General features: G+C 41.8%; 1 protein-coding gene across 6 annotated transcripts; it reads left to right on the top strand.

Moving 5' to 3' along the window:
- The first annotated feature begins 156 nt into the window (after nt 1–156).
- ncoa6 (nuclear receptor coactivator 6) lies at nt 157–24,755 on the top strand. Of its 6 annotated transcripts, none has more exons than XM_067446927.1 (15): nt 158–409; nt 5,493–5,761; nt 6,482–6,637; nt 7,627–7,749; nt 9,085–9,210; nt 9,443–10,282; nt 10,784–10,915; nt 11,043–12,396; nt 12,509–12,624; nt 15,381–18,914; nt 19,022–19,069; nt 21,282–21,312; nt 21,656–21,697; nt 22,008–22,153; nt 24,253–24,755. In XM_067446927.1, the coding sequence occupies exons 2-15, from the start codon at nt 5,536–5,538 to the stop codon at nt 24,303–24,305; spliced, it is 6,927 nt and encodes a 2,308-aa protein (XP_067303028.1). In that variant the 5' UTR covers nt 158–409; nt 5,493–5,535; the 3' UTR covers nt 24,306–24,755. The 6 variants fall into 6 exon arrangements, with proteins under 6 accessions (XP_067303032.1, XP_067303028.1, XP_067303030.1 ...); XM_067446929.1 differs by having other exon boundaries at nt 5,490–5,761; nt 10,784–10,870; XM_067446926.1 differs by having other exon boundaries at nt 159–409; nt 5,490–5,761.

Here is a 24,755-nt window from a genome sequence, read left to right as displayed (position 1 = left end):
AAATTCTAAATTAAGATTTAAACCGAAATATATTCAAAGTAGCTAACGTTAGAAACTACTCCAAAAAAGAAAAGAAAGGGAAAAACAGGTTAACGTTTTATCTTTAAATACATTCTTGAAGCGGAACCTGTGCTAATCTTGCGCGCGACTGTTCACTTCCGGTCATCTACGCCCGCCCCTTCGGTCACCCGTGTTGTGTGCTGGTGATCTTTCTGTCATTATATTTTAGTGGTCAACCCCGCTCTTGCGTTACCGGACAGAGAGCGGGCACGAGCGCGCGGCCCCATGCAGCTCGGGCGCGCGCAAAACGCCGATCTTACGTGCACAGCCTCCTCGAGAACGCGCCGTTAGCGTCTGCTAGCATATCCCTGTTTACTGCAGTAAAACCACTCCTGATGGACTGACAACGGTGAGATTTTAACGCTTTAATGCCTTATAGGAACACTAGTGTGACATTAACTTGTGAATGTGTGCAGTGCACGGGGAGGAACAGCCGTATAGGAGTGTGAGAGTGAGCAGAGAGGCTGAATGTGTTTGTGTAACAGCTAATGTGTTAGCCGGAGTCAGGTAAACTCATTATAATAACGCAGGTGTTCGTTACGCTGTGGGTGTTGGGACTGCACCTAACAGATACGAGCTTTAAAGTCGGTATAATGTTGTGCTGTTTGTCTTGCGCTTAAGTGATGTGGTTTGTCTTTGTTTTGATATTGCTAATGCTAATGCTAGAGAAATAAACCCATTTGAAGCTCTTGAGTGATTTCATCAATAAGTGCGAGGAGGATAACGCACTAGGTGTTGTGTGTCAGATGTTTGTCAGGTGTTGTGTGTTAGATGTGTGTCAGGTGTTGTGTGGTCAGTTTGCAGTTGAACCCCTCTCAGTATTTCTAAAGGCAGCTCATGCCAGTATTTGACATCTCATTATGAAGAGTTATCATCTTAAAGTATCAGTGTTGTTTCTCTGTGTTGATAAGATGTTATTTTTATAAAGAAACTTTGTGTAGTCTTGGGTGCACTAACCAAAAAACCTATGGTAACTATTAGTGTTGCTCGCCACACTACTTTTATAAGGCTGGTTATTCTTGTAGTATTAAATTACATAACTGGGTATAACTAATCTTCACTCTTGCTTTGTTTGTGTATTATGAAATACTTTATGAAGTTCTACCATTTTCATTTTCGGTTTGGTGTGAATGGCATGGATTCATTTAAAAAAAAAAAAATCTTAATTGCAATTTGTACATATGTGGTGATATCATAATGCAGGAAAACACCTCATTAAAATAATCATCAAACCTAGGAGTAGTCTTGCATAATCGTGTATTATTTCTTAAAACAAAACGAAAAGTAACAACTAGGGCTGCAACTAATGATTATATTTTGATAATCGATTAGTTGGATGGATGATTTTTTTTCCGATTAATCAAATAAAGAAGGCAGTGGCTATAATACATAATAAGTGCAAATAGCTGTATATGCTATTTACTAAGTGAAAAGAGTCATATATTCTATTTACACCGTATAAAAGTAGCAGTTTTGCAATATAAATAGTAATTACATGAAATGCATACTTTATTTTGACAGATACATACTGTTTGCACCTCAGTATTGTTGTACATTAACAGGATGCAATAATAACAGAGTATAAATGATTATATTTGTTGAAATTTATTAAATGGACGCTGCAGTAAAGGGACAATAAAAGCACTCCCTACACCTAACCCTACCCAATGAATGCTTTTATTATTATTAAACATTTCATTAGACACTTTATGTCTACATTTAGAACATTTTCTGCATTTTTATTGAAAGTAAATGCCTTTCCGATGTGATTCATGATGAGAGAAGAGCAAGCTCTGCAAAAGGCGGATTCGAACCCCACGTGGATCGTGGACTGACTGCGCTAATATAAAGACATTAAATTAACTGTGTTTTTTATAATGTTTGTCACAGCCAGGCATTGTTAGGTGGAGCTAGTGCGAATAGCACTTGCCAACAAGGCACTCGATCTGCACTGGGTGTGAATAACACTAAAAAACGTCTTTTTTTTTACTGCCAAAACACCTTATTCTCCATCCTGCCCAATGCTGTCCTTCAAACTCGCGTGTCGGCTGAGTGCTATGAACTTACAAAAATGAACCTTGGTTTTACAACAAATAAAACAAATGAACCAAATGAATAATAATAATAAAAAAACAGGGTTATTTGTTATTGTAGTTATTCCATGGTGACCACATATCAACCCTAGTTTTGCTTCAATCCATAGTTTAACTGTATGGTATTTGTGTGGTTATACAAATGGTAGTCAATATGCTAAAACATGGTTTTACAATCTAATAGAACCATGGCTAATTTTCATAAGGGTATGTCTGTGCTATAGCCAACATTATGTGCAAAATAAGTTACTACACAGAGTAAGGGCAGTATTTTTTAATCGTGCGATTAATCTACAGGCCTTTTGAATGCTGCTTAATGCTCTAGTGAGGAGATGCCCATGGCGGACTGTGTCCAGCTTTCTGAGGGCGGGGTCTATGCTAATACGGCAGGGTCCAAATGGCTTGTTCTGTGACCCTGCTTATGGTTTATGGGGATTAAAAAAAAAAGAAAAAAGGACTAGGTGGATTTTTACCATTATAGAGCGTTTTACCAACATGCATTGATGTTCAAATACCCTGTAAAAAAGTGAATTTTGGGGTGCCTTTTTATTTCTGGTTTGGACAATTATAACTGCATTACTGAACTGTTTTATTTAACCCCTTTTTTTAATGATTTTTTTTGCAACTTTACATACAAAACAAAACACTAGGGATCATTGGTAAATTTTGCCCTGCAGCTCAGTCTGGAAACCTGTATATTAATTTCTACTGCTTCTGTCGCACTTTAGCGGGAACCAATCACAGACTGGCTTATCCACCTGGCATGCCTCTTGTGGTCTGATTGGTTGAAGGACTATCCAATTGTGTACAGAGTTATTTGAACTATGCCCATTGATCACTCCTCTTGTGCAGTAGAAAATACAGATCAGACTCCCCAGACCAATGTTCAGTCTTAAATTGAGCTCGGTCTGGTGATAGCCAGAGAAGATCCCGATTCCAATGCTTCACTGATTTCTATGCTCTAGGGAAAGTAAATGCACCATACATCATTGTGTTGCTATATCAGTGATATCACGGTATGACACATTTTTTTTATCATGTAAAAATGTATACTGGTATTATCGTGGACGGTATGATGGCACACACCTAGTGGCAACCTATACCGGTACGACGCTTGAGTTCACTGAGCTCCTGAGAGCGACCCATTCTTACACTAATGTCTGTAGAAGCGTCTGCATGCCTAGTGCTTGATTTATACACCTGTGGCCATGGAAGTGATTGAACACCTGAATTCAATGATTTGGAGGAGTGTCCCAATAGTTTTGGCAATATAGTCTCTCTTCATTTGTTATTAATGATTTTTTTTGTTATTTATTTGTAATTATTATTAACACAATTTGTTTACATGGAAATCCTAATATTTATTGCATTCATATATCAAACTCTACAAAGCTGACATGAAGGTTTTTATAATTACAAACTAAAGTTAATATGACTGGAATTTGTTTCTATAGTAAGCTACATGCAGCATAAATGCTTGACAGTTGTTTCTGTGACACTTCCAGCTCTGACGCATGGTGTAATATGTCAGTGTTTGAATTCCTCCCTTCATAGGATTAGAGAATCAGTGAGCAAGGGAGCAAATTCGGACATGGCAAAGTGGTCATCAACAAGGGTCGATTCTTATTCAGAGAGGAGAGAAATTTAGAGTCGACTCCCTAACAGTAGGATCATGTTGTTTTTTTGCTGTGTGTCACTGGAAGTGTGAATGGGACTAAAGTAAAGTAAAGTAAAAACAGTGAAATATTACAAACCCGATTCCAAAAAAGTTGGAACACTTGTACAAATTGTGAAAAAAAAAGTAATGCAATAATTTATAAATCTCATAAACATTTTATTCAAAATAGAATATAGATACAATGTTGAAAGTGAGACATTTTGAATTGTCACGCCAAATATTGGCTCATTTTGGATTTCATGAGAGCTACACATTCCAAAAAAGTTCGGACAGATAGCAATAAGTGGCTGGAAATGTTAAATGTACACATAAGGAACAGCCGAAGGACCAATTTGCAACTTGTAAGGTCAACTGGTAACATGAAAGACACCATCAATGCTGAAAGATATATCCAAGTTCTAGAAGAACATTTGCTCCCATCCAGACGTCGTCTCTCACAGGGAAGACTTTGCATTTTCCACCATGACAATGCCAGACCACATACTGCATCAGTTACAACATCATGGCTGCGTAGAAGAAGGATCCGGGTCCTGAAATGGCCAGCCTGCAGTCCAGATCTTTCACCCATTAGAAAACATTTGGCGCATCATAAAGAGGAAGATGCGACAAAGAAGACCTAAGACAGCTGAGCAACTAGAAGCCTGTATTAGACAAGAATGGGACAGCATTCCTATTCCTAAACTTGAGCAGCTTGTCTCCTCAGTCCCCAGACGTTTGCAGACTGTTATTAAAAGAAGAGAGGATGCCACACAGTGATAAACATGGACTTGTCCCAACTTTTTTAAGATGTGTTGATGCCATGAAACTTAAAATCAACTTATTTTTCCCTTAAGATTATACATTTTCTCAGTTTAAATATTTGATATATCATCTATGTTGTATTCTGAATAAAATCTTGAAATTTGAAACTTCCACATTATTGCATTCAGTTTTTATTCACAATTTGTAGTGTCTCAACTTTTTTGGAATCGAGTTTGTATTACAATTTAAAATAAACAGTTTTCTATGTGAATGTTTTGTAAAATGGGATTTTATTCCTGTGATCAAAGCTAAATTTCAGCATAGTGTCACATGATCCTTCAGAAATCATTCTAATATGGTGATTTGATGCTCAAGAAACATGTCTGATTATTATAAATGTTAAAAACAGTTTAAATATGCTTAAATATTTTTGTGGAAGCCATGATAAAAAAAAATCTGGATTTTTTTGACTAATAGAAATTTAAAAAGCATTTACATAGGATAGAAATATTTGGTAACCGTATAAATGTCTTAACTGGAGAGGGCTCCAGACTAACGTTTTTTGCTAGGAGCACAGTGGCCCCCAACTGAACATTTTATGGGTACAACCAGAAAATGTAGGGGTGCACACGTAAATCAACATGCAAATTTTCACTGTATCACTATTAAATACTCAAAGAATGACGACAATCTCAAGCCAATAGCGTTTTGAGTATGAGACGTACCATTTGGTGGCAGTCTGGAGCCCTGAACTGCTAATTTTGATAAATGTAATGAGTCCATGCCTTATCCCAAACTGATCCCAAACTTATCCCAAACTTTTTAGAACTTTGGTGTAGTCAAAGTAAAGTATATTATTGCTTTTAATTTGATGGTTTTCTCATGGATGGTGACAAACCTTGTTTTTTCTCTTTTAGCAGTGTCTCCGTCTCCAGAGGCCACACAGCTCTTTTGGCGAGGGCTATGGCGCATCAGCACGGCTCGTCTGAGCTGTCCCAGGACGCTCAATCACCTCGAGCCGCCTCGCTCACGGATCATGACTCCGGAGTGGAAGATGGAGACGATGGCTCCCACAGCCCTACCACGAACTCCACAATCTATGTTGCTTTCAAAGGGAACATGAATGATGAGGACTTTCAGGAGAAGCTGGAAAACATCTTAAACGGGATGCCTGATATGCTCTTACTAGGTTAAGATTTGGCTTGAAACTTTGATTTAATATTCATATGTTGCTACTGAAAAAATGACATTTCGGCCAAGATCTATACATTAGATTTAAAGGGTTAGTTCACCCAAAAATGTAAATTCTGTCATTAATTCCTCTCCCTAATGTGGTTGGACGCTCGTCAGACCTCCGTTCATCTTCAGACACAGATGAAGATATTAGTGTTGAAATCCGATGGCTCAGAAAGGCCTTCATTGACACCAATGTCATTTCCTCTCTCAAGACCCATAAAGGCACTAAAGACGGCGTTACAAAGCCCATCTCACTACAGCGGCTCTACAATCATTTTATGAAAAGACGAGAACAGTTTTTGTGCTAAATAACGACTTCTATAGTGATGGGCCGATTTCAAAACAAAGTTTCGAACCGTTATGAATCACAATCACCAAGACATTGGTGTCAACGAATGAGCCATCGGATTTCAACACTAATATCTTCATCTGTGTCTGAAGATGAACGGAGGTCTGACGAGCGTCCAACCACATTAGGGAGAGGAATTAATGACAGAATTTACATTTTTGGGTGAACTAACCCTTCGAATGCTGTCTTTGCTCGGTGTTTAGTATGTGGAATGGCTCTTTCGGTTCTTTTTCATAATATTGCTTGATGGGTGCAGTTTTATTTCTTGTATTGTTAAAGCTAACAAGACATTGATTAAACTTATTTCTCCTGTTCTCCATGAAGGTACTAAGAAGCTTGAGCCTGAGCGTGTGGAGCCGTGGAACAGCGTGCGTGTCACGTTCAACATCCCCAGAGAGGCAGCTGAGCGACTGCGCCTCCTGGCTCAAAACAACCAGCAGCAGCTGCGGGATCTGGGCATCCTGTCTGTGCAGATTGAAGGTACGTTCTGCTCAGCCAAGCCACGCGCAATGCAGGTGCATGCTCAGACCAGCGTGTTTCCCAGCGGCCCGATTGCCGCCTTTGACCTTATTGGCTCTTTGTATATTTGTAATTACATAAAACGCCCTATTTGGACGGTAATTGTTTCTCATGTGGACGTCCGTAAAAATACATTTGTGTAGCACATTGATGATAAACTCGTGCATTTGGATGGTGATTTATTTGCGGTGGAGGAGCGAGTTTTGTGATCCTCCGCACATGGGGACACTGCTCATGTGGTCAGTCAAATGATCGTCTGCTTTAAAAAATGTCATATGCTTGGAATAATAAGAATAAAATCACATTTAGTATAATTATAGGAAATTATTTATTATTTAAATCTCCTGTTAAATAAAAATGTGGAAAAAGCGGAAATAAGTTATTACAGATCTGCAAATTGAACCTATATAACATTAGTTACTGCTGTAATAACAGCTCATTTTTAAATGTTTATGTTTTTCTCCTCGTCTCTTTCTTTCTCCACTCTTTTGATCGGTGACGAAAGATTATTCTTGTAAATACTTTCCAGCATTTCAGTAGTAAAAGTGTAGGCTTTAGATCTTTAAAATGCATCCGAATTACAGTGAAGCGCAACGATACGGTGCTCTGCAGGGGTCAAAAAGGATATAAACTGTTAATTTTGAAGCGATTCTTGAAAACTCAGATGTGGATTCGGACGGCAGTTTAATCACCACACAGCCTTGGTGTTTGTCTAAAAACACTCCTGTTTTTAGTCATTCGACCGGGGATTTTAATGCAGGTGGTGGGAGAAAAATACTGATATTCTGGATTGCGGACGGCAATAAAATCACAGACTAGCCCCTGTAAATGATAAAAATACCTTACGACTCCACGAGAAACAATTACCGTCGGAATAGGGCTTACGTGTGATTTTAAGCCTTTGTTCTACAATCAGCAAATGTGTTGATTGGTCTGATGGGTTCATACAGGTGAAGGTGCTATCAATGTTGCGGTTGGACAGAGCCGAAGTCAAGAAGTAAGGGTGAACGGACCCCTTGGTGCACCTGGTCAGATGAGAATGGATGTTGGCTTCCCCATGCAGCCGGGCCAGGGTAATTATGCACAAGTGCTTATCTTAACACGTCCCAATTCGCATACTAGCCATCCTAAATAGTATTTGAAAATAGAATTAGTTTGTCCCAAATCGTAGTATGTTGAAAAGAGTTTTCCAAAGATACCCGGATGCTTTACTATTTCCGGTCCGGAATTCGAAGTGCGGATTGACGCGCTCTCTAACATCTGAAATTACCCACAACCCACTGCGAGCCGGACGAGGATTCGATTAGAACTACAAAGGCGGATAAAAAGAGTTAAAAAACTACAAACATGAAGGGTGTGCGAGTCTGACGGTTAAGTAGAGCGGTTTAGATAAAGGGGTTTGAGTGACCAACTATCAGTATTTAACCTGACAAAAATATATTTATTCAGTGTTGTCCACATTATAATTCACCTGAAGCAGCATTGAGCACTTTTATAATGACGCGTTTGGCCATTAACTTTTAAAAGCATCATTATTTTTAAACTGCAAACACATGAGGGGAGTCTCTGCATTAAAGACACACACACGGCAGATCAGCGAGTGGCTACATTTCTCTCCGGTACGCAGGAGATTAAACTGAAGGTGGAGGATTTGAACTGTGTGAGGATTGACAGCAGTTTAAACGCTGATGGGATGCTCGTAACTAAGCAACAGAGTCCGTTAAAGATGACGAAGTAGTAACTTACGTCCGAAAGCTTGCATACTCTTCTGCTACACACTCCAAAAGTATATATTTTTTGTTCACAAAAAGAGTACATACTTTTAGGACGTAGTATAAGTAGGCGAATTGGGACGCAGCAACAGTCTACTAGAGGTCCGGCGTCTAATCTAAGCCCTAATCAAACACATCTGAACAAACTAATCAAGTGCTGCATCCCAGTTCGCCTACTTGTACTACGTCCTAAAAGTATGTACTCTTTTTGTGAACAAAAAGTATATACTTTTGAGTGTTTAGCAGAAGAGTATGCAAGCTTTCGGACATAAGTTACTACTTCATCTGTAACGGACTCTGTCGCTTTTACGAGCATCCCATCAGCGTTTAAACTGCTGTCAATCATCACACAGTTCAAATCCTCCACTGAACAATGAATAAATATATTTTTGTCAGGTTAAATACTGATAATTGGTCACCCAAAAGATCCGCACTTCGATTTCGGACCGGAAATAGTAAACCATCCGGGTATCTTTGGAATACTCTTTTCTGCATACTACGATTTGGGACAGACTAATTCTTATTTCGAATACTATTGAGTATGGATAGTATGCGAATTGGGACTTAAGGTGTGTCTTCAGGATGACTGAAATTTCATTAGGCAAATGCATGCTGAAGAAATGTTTGTTGTTTCAGCTGGGATGCGAATGAATAACCCTTCGGTGTCCATGATGCCTCCTGGGGCTAATATGGCACCACAGGGAATGGTAAATAGTGCTGGACCGATGCAACCAAGAGCACCAAGACCACCTTCACAGACAGGTAATGCTTCAAACATCCGAAAGCCATTTGTTAATTCAATGATAAGACCTCTATTTTTATGCTCAAAACTGCCCTACAAAGGTAAATGCAGTTAGTTACACCACCACTGGAACACCACAAGGCTTTACAGTGCAACTATTTATCACTAAAAATATTTTGGGTCACTAGTGTGACTGACTTGATCAAGTCCTTGATCAAATGTTCTCATTTCATCTTTCACTTTCTTTTTCAGACACAATGGATCCTATGCTGTCAGGGCTGGCCTTGCAGCAGCAGCAGCAGCAACTTCAGCATCCTCAAGTGGGACATGTTCCACTCGGCAGCTTAGGCCCACAGGGACATCACATACAAGCCATGCAAGCAAATCGACAGTTAAATCCAGCAGCCCTACAGCAACTTCAGCAACAACAACAGCAGCAGCACCAGCAACAGCAGGTTCAGCTGGCTCAACTAAGCGCTGCACGTGGTCCTTTCAACCCCTCTAACCAGATGCCTGTTCCCCCTGGCTGGAACCAGTTGCCCTCTGGGGTTCTCCAACCACCACCTGTCCAGGGTCCTATGGGACCAGGTTGGAGGAAAGCCCCCCCACAGCCACAAATGGGGCAGCGTCAACCCTCTTTGGCATCGGTTCAGACGCCCAATCATCCGCCACCACCATATCCATTTGGAAGCCAGCAGGCTGGACAGGTTTTCAGTGCAATGACACCGCTTCAGTTGCAACAGCAGCAGCAGCAGCAGCAGACCGGGGCAAACCAGTTTGTAACCCCTCAGCCCAAAGGCCCTCAGGGAGCACCAGGCGTAGTTGTCTCAAGAGCACCTCTGCCTCCTTCCTCTGCCACGCAAGGCAATCTTGCAGCAAAGTCCCCTGGTTCGTCGTCATCTCCTTTCCAACAGGGCTCACCTGGGACTCCCCCAATGATGGGACAGGGACAGGGGCAACTTGGTCCACGTCCCACAACCCCCCAAGGGTTCCCACAAGGTGTTGGATCTCCAGGTAGAGCTGTGATGGGCCAGCAAGGAGGCTTTATGGGCATTCCACAACATGGACAGGTTTCTCAAGGTGGTATGGGAGGTATGTTTTAAAGGGTTAGTTCACCCAAAAATTAAAATATTGTCATTAACTCCTCACCCTAATGCTGTTGCACACCCATAAGACTTCTGTTCATCTTCAGACACAGTTTAAGATATTATATTTAGTCCGAGAGCTTTCTGTCTCTCCATTGAAACCATATGCACACTATACTGCCCATGTCCAGAAAGACCAGAAAGGGAATAAAAACATCATCAAAGTAGTCCATATGGGACATCAGTGGGTTAATTAGAATCTCTTAAAATACATTTTTAGCCGTGGTGGGGCTGTGGGATGAAAATACATTTTGGTCCCAAAATAACAATACCTACGACTTTATTCAGCATTGTCTTCTCTTCCGTGTTTGTTTTCAATCCACGACATTCGGGTGAGTCATTAATGACTTCATTTTCATTTATGGATGACGCTGTTTAATGTAAAAGTGATATTATATTGTTTTTTATTTGGCTGCATGTATTTGAATAAATGTTGTTTTTTTTGCAGGTATGCCCAAACGAATGCCAATGGGGTTCCCAAATGCTCCTGTTAATCATAACTTTGCACAAGGACAGGTTACTACCACTGGAGCAGGTAGTACACCCCAATTACAAAATAATCAGAGTGTGGCAAGCACTGGTAAGATGTGCACATGTAAAGTGGATTGTTTTAATTTGCTTTTGTGCTATTGGAATTTGAAGTAATGTCCACTTTCTATCGACGCAACTTTGATTCGTTTTCATCACCTCTGAAAATCTTTCCATAGGTGTCCAGTCTTCAGCCTCAGCGCAAAACCACATGCAGTCAAATCCCCTTCAAGGTGCTGGGATGGCCCACCACACTAACATGGCAGCCCAGCCCCCAGGCACCACCTCAGGGGGAAGTATGGGGCAACCTCAGCAAGGTCTTCAGACTCAAATGATGGGTGCACCACAGACTCAACATCAAACACAGGCTATAGTTTCCTCACAAAGTCAAATGGCACAAAGCCAAACTGGGGGCCAGACTGTCCTGTCCAGACCAGTGAATGCTGGGCAACGAGGAATGACTCCTCCCAAGCAAATGATGCCACCACAGGGTCAAGGGATCATGCAGAACCAAAACCAACACGGTGGAGGACAGAATCATCAGGCATTATTGCTTCAGCAGCAGCAACAACAACAACAGCAGCAGCAGCAAAATGCTATGATGGAGCACATTGTAGCTAGTCAGATACAGAGGCCAAAAGGTCCGCCTGGGGTAATGCCAGGCCAAATGATGAGAGGTCCTTCACCCAACATTCAAGGCAATTTGCCACAGTTTCAATCTCAGATGGGTCAGCAACAGATGACTCAGCAACAGATGACTCCACAACAACAACAACAATTGGCTCATTTGCAACAACAGCAGCAGCTACAGCAACAGCAGCTACAGCAACAACAGTTACAACAGCAGCAACTACAACTGCAACACCAACAGCCACAACAGTCACAAATGCAACAACAACAGCTACAGCAGCAACCCCAGCTACAGCAGCAAGCCCATCAGCAAATGGTACAACAACAGTCCCAACAAATTCCTATAAATGGCAACCCCAACCAAGCATTAGGCATTCATGCACCTCAAATGCGACTTCCAGGAAATCACCATTTAGTACAACAACAGCTTCAGCAAAAGCAACAACAACAGCAAGTGATGCTACAGCAGCAACAGGCTGGTCAGCAGCTTCAGCATCAGCTTGGAGATGGTGGTGGAAACGCTGATATTGGCCAACAGATGGTCCCAGACCTGCAGAATCAGCAGCAACAGCAGGGTATGTTGGGGAGTTCTCAACATTTACAGGTTGGCAATGGCCATTTTCCTGGTCATGGCATGCCCTTCAATCCTCCGTTTGCTGGTCAGATGCAAATAGGAGGCCAATGTGGGCAAGCAGGATTTCAGGTAAACAAGGATGTGACATTAACCAGTCCCTTGTTAGTAAATCTTCTCCAAAGTGATATTTCTGCCAGCCAGTTTGGTCCTGGTGGGAAGCAAGGAGCAGGTGGGGCTGCTGCTAACCAGGCTAAGCCTAAAAAGAAAAAACCTCCTCGTAAGAAAAAGCCAAAAGTAGGAGAAGGACAACAGTCTGCTGATGGTCTGTGGTAAGTGCTAATCTTATTTATTTATCTTTAACACTGAAGCAGAGTAAATGGATTTTTTAGATTTTGTTGGAATGTTGTAAATAACCACAAAGTTGATCCATCTCTGTCTTAGTGGGCTGGATTCAGTGCCTCATGGAATGGAGGAAGTAGAGATGCAAGGGCTGGGAAGTGATCAAGGGGCTGGCCTTGACCCGAACCCCAAACATTCTGAATTTGCAAATCGACCAGGTAAACAGAAAAAAGGAAATCAAATCTCTCTCAGGGTTCCTGCAGGGTCTTAAAAGCATTGGAAATGATACTTTAAAAAGACTTTCAAAAGTCTTGAATTTTGATGTCTGGGTCTTAAAAATTGTGCTGTATATAATTTCTCTGTATTGTATTTTACCTCAAAAGTTTCATTTGTCAACCACAATTATTTTGAGTAAATATTGTAGTATAAATAGAGTGGGAGAAACAATAATTGCGAACGCAACGCAGTCCTGGGTCACAGTACAAAATACTGCGAACACTTGATGCCTTCAGTAAATGAAGATCACGTGTTACAGCACCACAACCATAGACTGCAACACAACACAGATCTCAAGCAAAGGAGAAGTGCGAAAATATTCGTTTTACTTTGCTGGTGGGGATGTGAAATGGGTATTCATTTTTTATATAAACTGTCTTAAAAAGGTCTTTAAAGGTCCCATGTCTGTTGTGAGTCTACAGTGAAAACACCCACTGCTGTGATTGGCTGACATCTTTGCATTTGAAATGAGATGTGTACATTAGAGGTCTTCACGGGTCCAAAAATTTGCACCCGAACCCGAAGAGACCCGCAATGTTCAACACAGATCCGACCCGGACCCGTCTATTATTTCAAAAACTGGACCCGGACCCGTGCAGATCCGAAAAATGCCAAAAATATATTACCCGGAACCGACATGGACCCGTCTATTATTTGATAGCTGGAACCGAACCCGCCAGGAAGACACAGACCCGACCCGATTGTCTCATATTACACAATATACTGCTGTTAACAAGTTAATGAACAAGCTGCGAAAAATAACTTTGTCTCAGTCAGCCTACCTAACGATATATAGCTGTTGTCTCCCTTCCTTGTACCTTGATTGTGATGTATTACAATATTCCTCTGTAATTGTTCCAAGCATGCTTAATTCACTCATCATTTCAGCTGTAAAAGTCAACTTTATTTCACAGCGACGGATTTATGAGTTAATTCGCATAATAACTTTGACTGTTTGCCCTTTTGATCTAATAACTATTGCTCGTTTAGTGCCATGGCCGCTTGCGTTACCATTATTTATTTGCCATAATCTCTCTGAGCCAAGTCTGACGAGCAGAACTTTAAGATTAAACAAGACGGTTCATTCATATTATTTTTAAAGTCATTACAGTCATTGCGGAAGCTCGGGTTGCCATAGAAACATGACGCGCTTGAGACTGCACTCGTGCGTCAGCTGGAGCAACCTGAAATATGAGCCTTTTTTACGCAATTTGAGCATCACAGAAAACATTTATGTGACAGTTCACCTGAGGTCTTGTTGCTGATTTGAAATAAATTCTTGAGTACATTATTATCGCGCACATGCATTAAATCTGTCCGCTTTCTAAACGGCTGAGAGAGCGCGCGCGCGAGAGAGAGAGAGAGCGCGCTTGTGTTTTTGTTGTTGTGTATTTCTAAACCTCATTTGCCGGCTCACACTTTTCTTATCCTAATTTAGCAATTTGTAAGTTACACAAAACACACAAGCCGCGCTGACTCTCACGGCCAGGTGTTCTCCGAGTCCGATTGACGAATTACATAGGCTACAACATTAGCAGACCCGGGAACCGAAGTAATAGATTAGGACCCGACCCGGACCCGGCTGACCATTTAAAAAATAGACCCGAATTCGTACGGGTCCCGGGTCGGATCCCGGGTCGGATCCCGAGTCCACGGGTCTCGGGTGCCCCGTGAAGACCTCTAGTGTACATACTCATTTCAAATTTATGTGCGGAGGGGGCGTGGCTTAGTGAGGCACGAGCAGCACTGCCAGTCCAGACAGAGACGGAGAGCTGGGGAAAGATTGCCGAGGAAGTGTTATTGTACCGAGTTTTTGAGAGCATGAGTTTATTTTGTTTGTATCTGAGAGCTCTGAATAAACACTAATGAACTTTGCAACGGTATTTCTCTCACAAAATGCTTTCACCACAGCTAACAACAAGCACGCCATTGACATGAATACAGTAAGAGCTTCTGTTGAGCATAATTACTAGAGCAGCATCATTCAAATGTGTGATTGACCGATCTGAACATTATAAAGAGTGTTCTTTAATCGCTCTCTGTAGTTTAATCATTTAAATAACAAATTAGTTTCATGCTGCTTACAGAAATGACGTGAAGTTGATGGTTTTAGTTACTGGCTTGATTCACTGATGCATCAAGACGGCCAGCGCCGGGACGGACAGTTTTAAACGATCTAGAAAGAAAGTCTGTGTGAACTTGAATGATTAGCTACACATCAGAACTCACTGATCCCAGATCAGGCATTAATGAACACTGCTACTCACTGTTTGTGGCGGTGCTGTCGAATCCGTGTGGTAAAGCCTGTGCTGAGGCGACTGATAAACTGACTCCATTCTCTACTAATTCTCTGGGCGGGCAAAGCAGAGGAAGAGGAGGAAGCCTTTGCTGTTTTGACATTATAACAGGAGAATTCAAGATTAGCTCGTCTGAGCTCTCAGTTTCTCAAAGGCAGAGAAAGACAGCCTGAACTCGGTTTACACCGATCAAAATTTTTTAGCCACTTGGGGACAATATTCAGGCTAGGGGAACTCATAATAATGTTGAAAAACCTCATAAAATTTTTATTTCATGCCATGGGAACTTTAAAAGACTTGAATTTAACTTGAAGAAACCTGTAGGAACCCTGCTCTCTTGTTTGATGATGGATTGTTTTTGCACAATTATTTTATTTACTTGCATTTTATTTTATTTTTAGGTCTGCCTGGTCAGACTGGAGATCAAAGGGTATTACAGCAAATGCCAATGCAGTTTATGCCCCCGCAACAGCAGCAACAGATGCAGCAGCAAATGCAACAGCAGCAGCAGCAGCAAATGCAACAGCAGCAAATGCAACAGCAACAGCAGCAGCAGCAAATGCAACAGCAGCAGCAGTTACAACAGCAGCAGCAACAAATACAGCAGCAACAAATGCAACAGCAACAGATGCAACAACAGCATCAACAAATTCAGCAGCAGCAAATGCAACAGCAACAAATGCAAATGCAGAGTATGCAGGGTCCTCAAGGTCAAGCTGGAACATCACAAGGACCCCATCATGTCCAGACCCAGATTCATTCACAACAATCAATGCAGATGCAACAACAACAACAGCCACCACAACACCTCCAACAACAACTGCAGTCACAGCCACAACAGCAGCAGCAACAAACACAGCAGCAACAGCAACAACAACAACAACATCAGCAGCAGCAGCAACAACAAATGATGATGATGCTTAAAATGCAACAAGAAGCTAAGAATCGAATGCCATTACAGCAGGGTGGGCACATGCCTAAGGGTTTAGTCAATCCCAATGATCCATCTCAGAGAATGCCTGTATCTCAGTCAGGCAACATGCCTGTAATGATTGATCTTCAAGGGCATGGAGGTGTCCCACCTTCTCCTGATAAAGCTAGAGGCATGCCACTCATGGTGAATCCAGCTCTCACTGGACCAGCGAGAAGGACACCACTTTCAGAGGTTGGACAACCAACACCACCAGAGGAATCCCCTGGAAACCAGAGCTTGCAGGACCGGGGACCTCTTGAAATTGGTCAACAGTCAGGAAATGGAAATCAACCAATGATTCCCAACCAAGGTCCTAATACTCATTTAATGAAATCTGTGCCTTTATCAGTGCCCCACCAGCCTGGAGCAAGTCCCCAACAGCAGTCACAGCAAGTGGCAGCAATGGCTGGCTCGCATAATATTCACTTTCCCAGTGCTCCTGCAACTTCCCAAAGTTCCCGCCCTAAAACCCCTAACCGAGCCAGTCCCCGACCATATCACCACCCTTTAACTCCAACCAACCGTCCACCTAGTACTGAACCCTCTGAAATAAATCTGTCCCCTGAGAGACTGAATGCCTCTATTGCTGGTCTTTTCCCTCCAAAAATTAACATTCCTCTGCCACCGCGGCAGCCAAACCTTAATCGAGGCTTTGATCAACAAGGTCTTAACCCAACCACCCTTAAAGCAATTGGTCAGGCTCCACCAAGCTTAGCAGCTCTTCCTGTCAACAATAATACCAGTGGCAACAATAATGGCCCACAGTCTTATCCGTCAGGTGGTGGCATAGTAAGCTCTGGAGGAAAACAAGACAAACAGACTGGTGTTGGGCAAGCTAAAAGGGCTAGTCCTAGTAATAGTCGACGATCCAGCCCTGCTTCAAATAAAAAAGCTGCCACTCCAAGCCCAGGAAGACAGAAGGGTGCCAAATCTTCATTGACATCACCTCCACATCAGCAGCAAATCATGGTTAGTCAACAGAACATGATGGTTAGTCCCAATTCAGTGCCCCCAACTACCTCTGCATCTTTACCTTCAACAGGACCTGGAGAATCTCAGCAGAGTTTAAATTCTATGAAAACCGTACCGGCCAGTGCTGAAACAGTTAGAGATGGACAGGTACTGGCTACACAACCAGAGCAGCATCAGCAAGTTCAGTTTAGAGAGCAGTCTGCACCTAAAATGGCAAGCCCTAGAGTGCAGTCTCAGGATCCCAAACGGCAAGAGCCTAACAATTTGGTTGAACAGCGTGCTGACCTTAAACAACAACCTCGGACAACACCACACCATGACCATGGCTCTGCTGTATCGCCAGCATTTAGAGATGCTCCAACATCTCTGAATCAACTGTTGGACAATGCAGGTGCCCCATCTTTGTCAATGAAATCTCAAAATATTCCTCAAGTGGGTGGAGAGCCTGTGCAGAAACTCAGCCCTCATGCTCCACTAGCTCAGGAGAACCAATCTAATCCTGTTGTCTCACAGAGCACAAACATGGGCACCTCTACAAGTGAAACGGATCAAAAACCTAAATCTGCTTCAGTATCAAGTCCAAATTTTGTTCCCAGTAGCAGTGCAAACCTGCAGTCTGTCAATGCTTTATCAAGTGTTAGTTCAAACCAAGCTGTGCTGTTAAGCCTCACTTCAATTCCCAACCCTTCAGTAAGTTCAAGTCACAATCTTATACCCATCTCAAATGCATCTCAAACTGTCTTGCAAAGGCCCATCTCATCAGCACCATCTCAACAAAACCAGATCACAGTCTTTGTAACCTCCAATCCCATTAGCTCTGCTACCAACACTGCTTCTGTAGTCCCTTCAGCTATTGTTTCCAAGGTTCTGGCAGTTCCCAATAAAAACATAAGATCTCCAGATGTTCGTCAACAAAATCCTACTCAAACACGTCCCCAGTTCATCACAGGACCTGTGTATTCAATAATTCAAGCTACGTCTGTACCATCAAGTACTAACGTCATGACGCAGCCTGTCACAATGGTTGGTCCCATAGTCTCTGCCAATATCCAGCTTACTCCTACCTCAGTGTCAACTACATCACCCTCAGCACCAGCATCAACACCTATGGCGACAAACTCGCCTGCTGTCAGCATAGCTGCTACTCAGCAGAGCCGCCCTGTCATTGGGCAGCTTCAAGTTCAAGTACCTGTAAGCCATGCTTCCTCTGTTAGTGTAGTACCAACCCCTCAACAGCCAAGTCCTGGAGTTCCAAAACAGGAGAGTGTCTCTGATGCAAATGGCTCGAAACCTAGTCCTGTTGGGCAGTCATCTTTACATTCTGGCATGCCCTCACCCTTTCAACAGCGTTTAGCCTCTCCACCTGCTTGCTCTAGTCCAGGTACTACAGCTGTTACCCGCAGAAGTCCCCTGTCCACAACAACAATGTTAGCCAAACAGTCTGGTTCGGTCCAGACTGTTGTAAGCAAAAATACTGCCCTCACCATGTCTTCAAGCAGTGACAATGAAAAGAAAGAGCGAGCCCCTGCCACTCAAACAGGAAAAACAGTGGATGTTGCCACAACTCATGCTTCTTGTGTGGTCACATCTGAAACGGTATCTGCACTTCAGTCTTCTGCTCCAGTGACCGTTCCAGCAGCTCCAATAGCTCCGCAGTCTGCACTTCCACCAAAAGTGTCTTCTCCTGAACCTGTGCCCTCTCTTTCTCCAGTCCTTACTTCTACTCTAACGTCTAATATGCCACCCCCAGCCTCTACCTCTGGAGTGCTTCATCTGTCTAGTACTGTTGCTAATTCTTCACCACCCTCTAGTTTGCCTGCGATTTCCGTTGCTACATCTGCTCCGGGACCTTCCACTACATCTTCTGGATCCTCCACAGCAACATCCCCAAAAATCTCTGTGGAACAGCCGCCTTCTTCACAGGTGCAGACTAGTGCACCTGACTCCGCCGAAACAAAGGAAGCAATTGTTGAAGCTTCAAGCATCTCAGGTAATCGCTTGACGGTAATAAAGGTAATTTCATTAGCTGTCTAGTCAAACATGAATGATTTTTTAATTCTTAGTTATTCTTTATTTTATTTAACGTAAACCATACAGCTCACCCTGAAGCTGCACAAGAAGACCAAGCTTCATGTGACCAAGCTGGTAATTCTATTTTAAAATCTATTTTTACCCATGCAAATAAAAGTCAGGCGAATGGCAGTAATATGTGAACTACCTTAAGCCCAAAGTATACTTTGGTTTTAAAGGAACTGTATATAAGAAATGTATTTCAATGAATCATAAAATGGCCCTGATATGTCACTAGACATTAAGAAATCATGTTTATTTCAAATAGTTCTATCACTGACAACAATAGTCCGTCCAGGATATTGCCATTTAAAAGTTGTTGCAGCTCAACTGATGTTGATGTTGTCATGTTGTGTTTTGGCCTGAAGCTCCACCCTCCAGCTATCGACCAATCCCGAAGTCAGTAGTGTTTGGGCATCCGGGTTGCCAGATCGGCTCTAGTTACCACAGCTGCAGATCTACAAACGTTCCTGCTGATCCTGCAGCCAATCTGGCAATCTCGGGGAGGGGGAGGGGGATACACCGCTCTACAGTCAATTGAAAGTGATTGCAGTACCAGTTTTGGCCACAATCTTACACTTCCTTTAAGCACATGATTAGTATTTGAATACAGCTGAACACATTCACACTAGACCGTTTTTTTCTTTGTCCAGTGTCTGTGCACCCAATTTATCTAAATGCATGAAATCCGTACGATCACAGGCACTTCTGAAGAGAAATGGCACAGAATGTGATTGTACCGATTTCATGCATTTAGATAAATTCGGTGCTAGACTTGCTGTGATAGTCGGTGCTTAGACCAGTGTTACACGGTGTTCAGACACACACCGGTTACATCATTTGCCCACGTGACGAGAGTAAGGCGAGCTGACTGATAAGACGATGGTGGACGATTTGGTTCCACCGCAGGAACTTTACCCAGGAACTTTGGGGTGGTATTTGGTGTGTTTAGACCGCAGGAACCAGGGTCTAAATGAAGTTCCGGGTAAATATTTCCCCCTACAAACGGCCCTGCTCGCGAGGTGGTACTTTTTTAAAGTTCAGGAACTTTCGAGGGCGGGACTCGGGTGCTGAACATGCTGATTGCTTTAGCTCACGAAGCCTTTTATTTCAACCTGCATTTTTAAAAGTCTTTTGCGAGGTTCGTTCTGCGTTCAGTAAATATCAGTCTTCCTCTCTGTCTGATGGCGCGCCTTCGTCTCAGCCATCTCACGTGCAATGTCCGTAATAGCTGATAATAATATACATTGTCATTTTAAATCTAGCTTTACAAGCTTTCTGAATATGCTAGTGCTCTTTTCTGTCGTTGTTAATTACCTCTTTAGTAAACCTATACATAACCAGCAAAAGCACAGCTTGAATCTCTTCCATACTTGTTATTAATTTTTTTACAGTCTATTTTTCTCCATGTAAACGACCTGACCGATTACTTTTAAGTGTGCGTCCTTACATGACGTGACGGCGCGCGCCGCGCTCATGTTGACAAGAGAGGAAAGTTCATTTTTCTGAGGGTTAACTTTTTATTTCGTAAGTTATGAAGGTAATGTTGGAGTAATGACACAGCGTATATTGCCCCAGGCAGTTTTTACTTTAACTGCGCCTGACAGAAGAATTAATTTTTTTCTGAGATGATTATTACACTTTACAACAAATAAATAGCTAGTGTATATGGCTGAATTAAACCAGTATTTCCACTTGCCACTGTGCAGCGTTTACTACAGTAAAGTTGATAGAGTGGATCTCTGAGCTGGTGTGAGTGAGTGGAGGCAGGGCTAATTTGCATATTGACGGTTCTGCATATATTAAATGAAGCAAGGGTGTAGAGTTACATTCAAGCTAGTTCAGGGCACAAATAAATAAAAACAATTCACAGGATTTTTTTTTATTAAATGTAATTTTTGGTGATCAAAGATGAGTTTTAAGGGATAAAATTGACGATTAACCGGTGGGAAAATTTCCTGACGGTTACATCCCTATTAGGTGCACGTATGAGGCTGATAATGAAATTTCTGACATGAATGCACTGTATTCATACGTATGCACGCACATGAAAACTGAAGTATACTTTGGCCTTTGGTCTATGCTACTCTATTTAAAGATCATGTAATCAAGACCGGATCCAACCAAAATCATTTCTCTTGTTTTCTGAACCAACGCTTTTTGCTCCGCTTTGTACCTGCTAGATTCAGACCAACTCCCAGGGATGTCGCCTGAAGCTGACAAATAGAAAAAACTATTGACAAACAGTGTTTAACACTGAACTAATTTAATTTGTCTCTATTTACAGGACAAGGGGTTACCACTGCAGCAGAACAAGGGTAAGGCGTTGCGTAATTCTGTTTCTGCATCAATATGCTATATACTTGTTCATGTGTGATGTCTGTCTGACCTCCTGCAATGTCTTTTTCACCATTTTCATTTGAGCATTTTTTACCCGAATTTTAAAATGAATGTGCTTTATACTTTTGTTGCTTCAGTGTTTCAATCAAAAAGAGTAATTTTATTGGTTAATCTGAATGAGCTCACCTCATGACACTAATAATCATGGAATGATTCATGAAATCATTCTTTTCCTTGATCTGTACTCAAATATGGGAAAGGAGAAAAAAATGTTGTTCAGCATCAAAGCAGTTTACCGCTGTTTTTCCACTTCTATAACAGATGGGCAAAGAAAAGAAAGACGCCCGTCAACTTAGCCCCAAGGTATGTATTTACCAGACCTGTAGATTCCCTGCACGGGACCGTGCATGGGGCAGCCTGGCCATTTCAGTAAATATGGTCATGAACAGGACGGACGTTATCTGTGGTAGATGAGGAAAAACAGCAAGTATGAATTCCTCAGTTGTACAGGGGACAGATGTGGTAACTCTCTTCAGTGTTAAGACCATTGAGAACAGTTGATTTCCAAACCCAAAGAAAATTTGAGTGTAAATAGCATACAAAACTGACTGTACGACTGCAAACTGACCGTACTCTTGTGAACGTTTCGGTTAATCTCTTAACCCTATTCCAGGGATACAAGGGCCACCACTGAGAAAGCAAAAGGTCCTAGTCGGCGGAGCTCACGAACAGACAAGGAACCTGAGGAGGAAGCATCCGACAATGGACAGAGAAAAAGAGCTGCTAGGCCAGGGTCAGCCTCTTCTAACATAGGAAAAGGTACAGGATGGCATTCTAGTCAACTAAATGGAAATCAGCCTCAAATATTGGGTTTTAAAATATTAGTGGTTTGTTAAAAAAATTAGTCTGTCAACATCTCTTACAAGTATTGTTAAAAATATTAAAATAACAGGTTACATATTTTGCATTTAACATTTGTAAGTTGACAGCATTATAACCTTAACATCCGCATCTTTTTATATTAGCATATATTTTATATTGATCAAATATGTTTTAACAGTTAGCTTAGAGGTATTATGAATGGAAGCTTGTTTCTGCCAAGGAACTCGGAAATGCAATTCTGCAATTCTGCAATGCAATTCTGAATTTATAATATAAATTCAGAATTGCAACTTTATATCACACAATTCTGACTTTATATCGCAATTCAGACTTAATATCACACAATTCTGACTCTACACTCACCTAAAGGATTATTAGGAACCCCATACTGATACTGTGTTTGACCCCCTTTCGCCTTCAGAACTGCCTTAATTCTGTGTGGCATTGATTCAACAAAGTGCTGAAAGCATTCTTTAGAAATGTTGGCCCATATTGATAGGAGAGCATCTTGCAGTTGATGGAGATTTGTGGGATGCACATCCAGGGCACGGAGCTCCCGTTCCACCACATCCCAAAGATGCTCTATTGGGTTGAGATCTGGTGACTGTGGAGGCCATTTTAGTTCAGTGAACTCATGTTCATGAAACCAATGTGTCATGTTCAAGAAACCAATTTGAAATGATTCGAGCTGTGACATGGTGCATTATCCTGCTGGAAGCAGCCATCAGAGGATGGGTACATGGTGGTCATAAAGGGATGGACATGGTCAGAAACAATGCTCAAGTAGGCCGTGGCATTTAAACGATGCCCAATCGGCACTAAAGGACCTAAAGTGTGCCAAGAAAAAAAAAAACATCCCCCACACCATTACACCACCACCACCAGCCTGCACAGTGGTAACAAGGCATGATGGATCCATGTTCTCATTCTGTTTACGCCAAATTCTGACTCTATCATCTGAATGTCTCAACAGAAATCAAAACTCATCAGACCTGGCAACATTTTTTCAGTCTTCAACTGTCCAGTTTTGGTGAGCTTGTGCAAATTGTAGCCTCTTTTTCCTATTTGTAGTGGAGATGAGTGGTACCCGGTGGGGTCTTCTGCTGTTGTAGCCCATCCGCCTCAAGGTTGTGTGTGTTGTGGCTTCACAAATGCTTTGCTGCATACCTCGGTTGTAACGAGTGGTTATTTCAGTCAAAGTTGCTCTTCTATCAGCTTGAATCAGTCGGCCCATTCTCCTCTGACCTCTCGCATCAAAAAGGCATTTTCGCCCACAGGACTGCTGCATACTGGATGATTTTCCCTTTTCACACCATTCTTTGTAAATCCTAGAAATGGTTGTGTGTGAAAATCCCAGTAACTGAGCAGATTGTGAAATACTCAGACCAGCCCGTCTGGCACCAACAGCCATGCCACGCTCAGAATTGCTTAAATCACCTTTCTTTCCCATTCTGACATTCAGTTTGGAGTTCAGGAGATTGTCTTGACCAGGACCACAGCCCTAAATGCATTGAAGCAACTGCCATGTGATTGGTTGATTAGATAATTGCATTAATGAGAACTTGAACAGGTGTTCCTAATAAACTTTTAGGTGAGTGTATATCACACAATTATGATTTTATTTCACACAATTTTGATTTTCAAGCTTCCAAAATTATGCAACATTAGCTTTCGTGGCTCACAGGTGTGCATTAAAACAAACGAGTGTGTTGTGAAGTATGCGGTGTGGTTATGCGCTCGAGCACTCAATGGCTTCCAGCATCGCTGACTAGTGGAGAAGTAGTCAACTACCCGTTCATACACGATTCTTTTATATAAAAGTAGCAAAATAGAAATGTATATAGAAATTATATGTGTAAAAAATTATTTGAGAGAGGATAATATATTAAATTGCTCTTATAATGGATGTTCCTTTCTGTAAGGATTGGTTCAAAGCAGAAAACATCCACTGTAAATCACAAGACCGTTTAGCACAAATGCTGGTTGACTGATTGAGATTGAGTCTAATCTACCTTTTCTTTCCACCGTCTTTCAAGAATCAAACACTGGAGCCAGTCCCACCCAGGCCAAACGAAGGAAGTCAAAGTAACCATAACACACGAATAAACCTGTGAATTGTACATTGTTTTTGTTCTCTGAATTTGTTTTATCTGCTGTTTTCCCCCTTTTGGTTTGAGCAAGATTACCATGTACAGAAAGATTTGTCTTTTTTTTAAATCATGATACTGTATTTTGTCCCTGGCTACTAGATGAGATGATGTTTAGAAATTGTGTATGATGTGTTTGTATGTCTTTGTTTTGGTGTGACTTTTTTATTATTATTAATATTGATAAATTCTAGATTAATCGTGTGACGCAGACTAAGAATAGAAACATGTCTGTAGGATCACGATACAATAATGTGACAGAATCAGAATTTTTACTTCCCCACCATGGCGTATATATATATCATGAATGAACTGCATTTCAATAATGTCAGCACCAATGTTCACCCATTTAGCCCCCGGATCACATGCATTAAACTATTTTTACAAGTGTA

Source organism: Pseudorasbora parva, chromosome 6 (genome assembly GCF_024679245.1).
Source record: "Pseudorasbora parva isolate DD20220531a chromosome 6, ASM2467924v1, whole genome shotgun sequence".
Lineage (NCBI taxonomy): Eukaryota > Metazoa > Chordata > Actinopteri > Cypriniformes > Gobionidae > Pseudorasbora > Pseudorasbora parva.
Note: the sequence above shows the minus strand (reverse complement) of the source record. Positions and strands in the feature narration are given on the sequence as shown.

Coding starts and splice junctions, on each gene's coding strand:
- ncoa6 (XM_067446927.1), top strand. CDS start 5,536: ATGGCGCATCAGCACGGCTCGTCTGAGCTGTCCCAGGACGCTCAATCA. Junction 10,283..10,783: donor TTCTCAAGGTGGTATGGGAG/GTATGTTTTAAA, acceptor TTTTTTTTGCAG/GTATGCCCAAACGAATGCCA. Junction 12,625..15,380: donor TGAATTTGCAAATCGACCAG/GTAAACAGAAAA, acceptor TTTTATTTTTAG/GTCTGCCTGGTCAGACTGGA.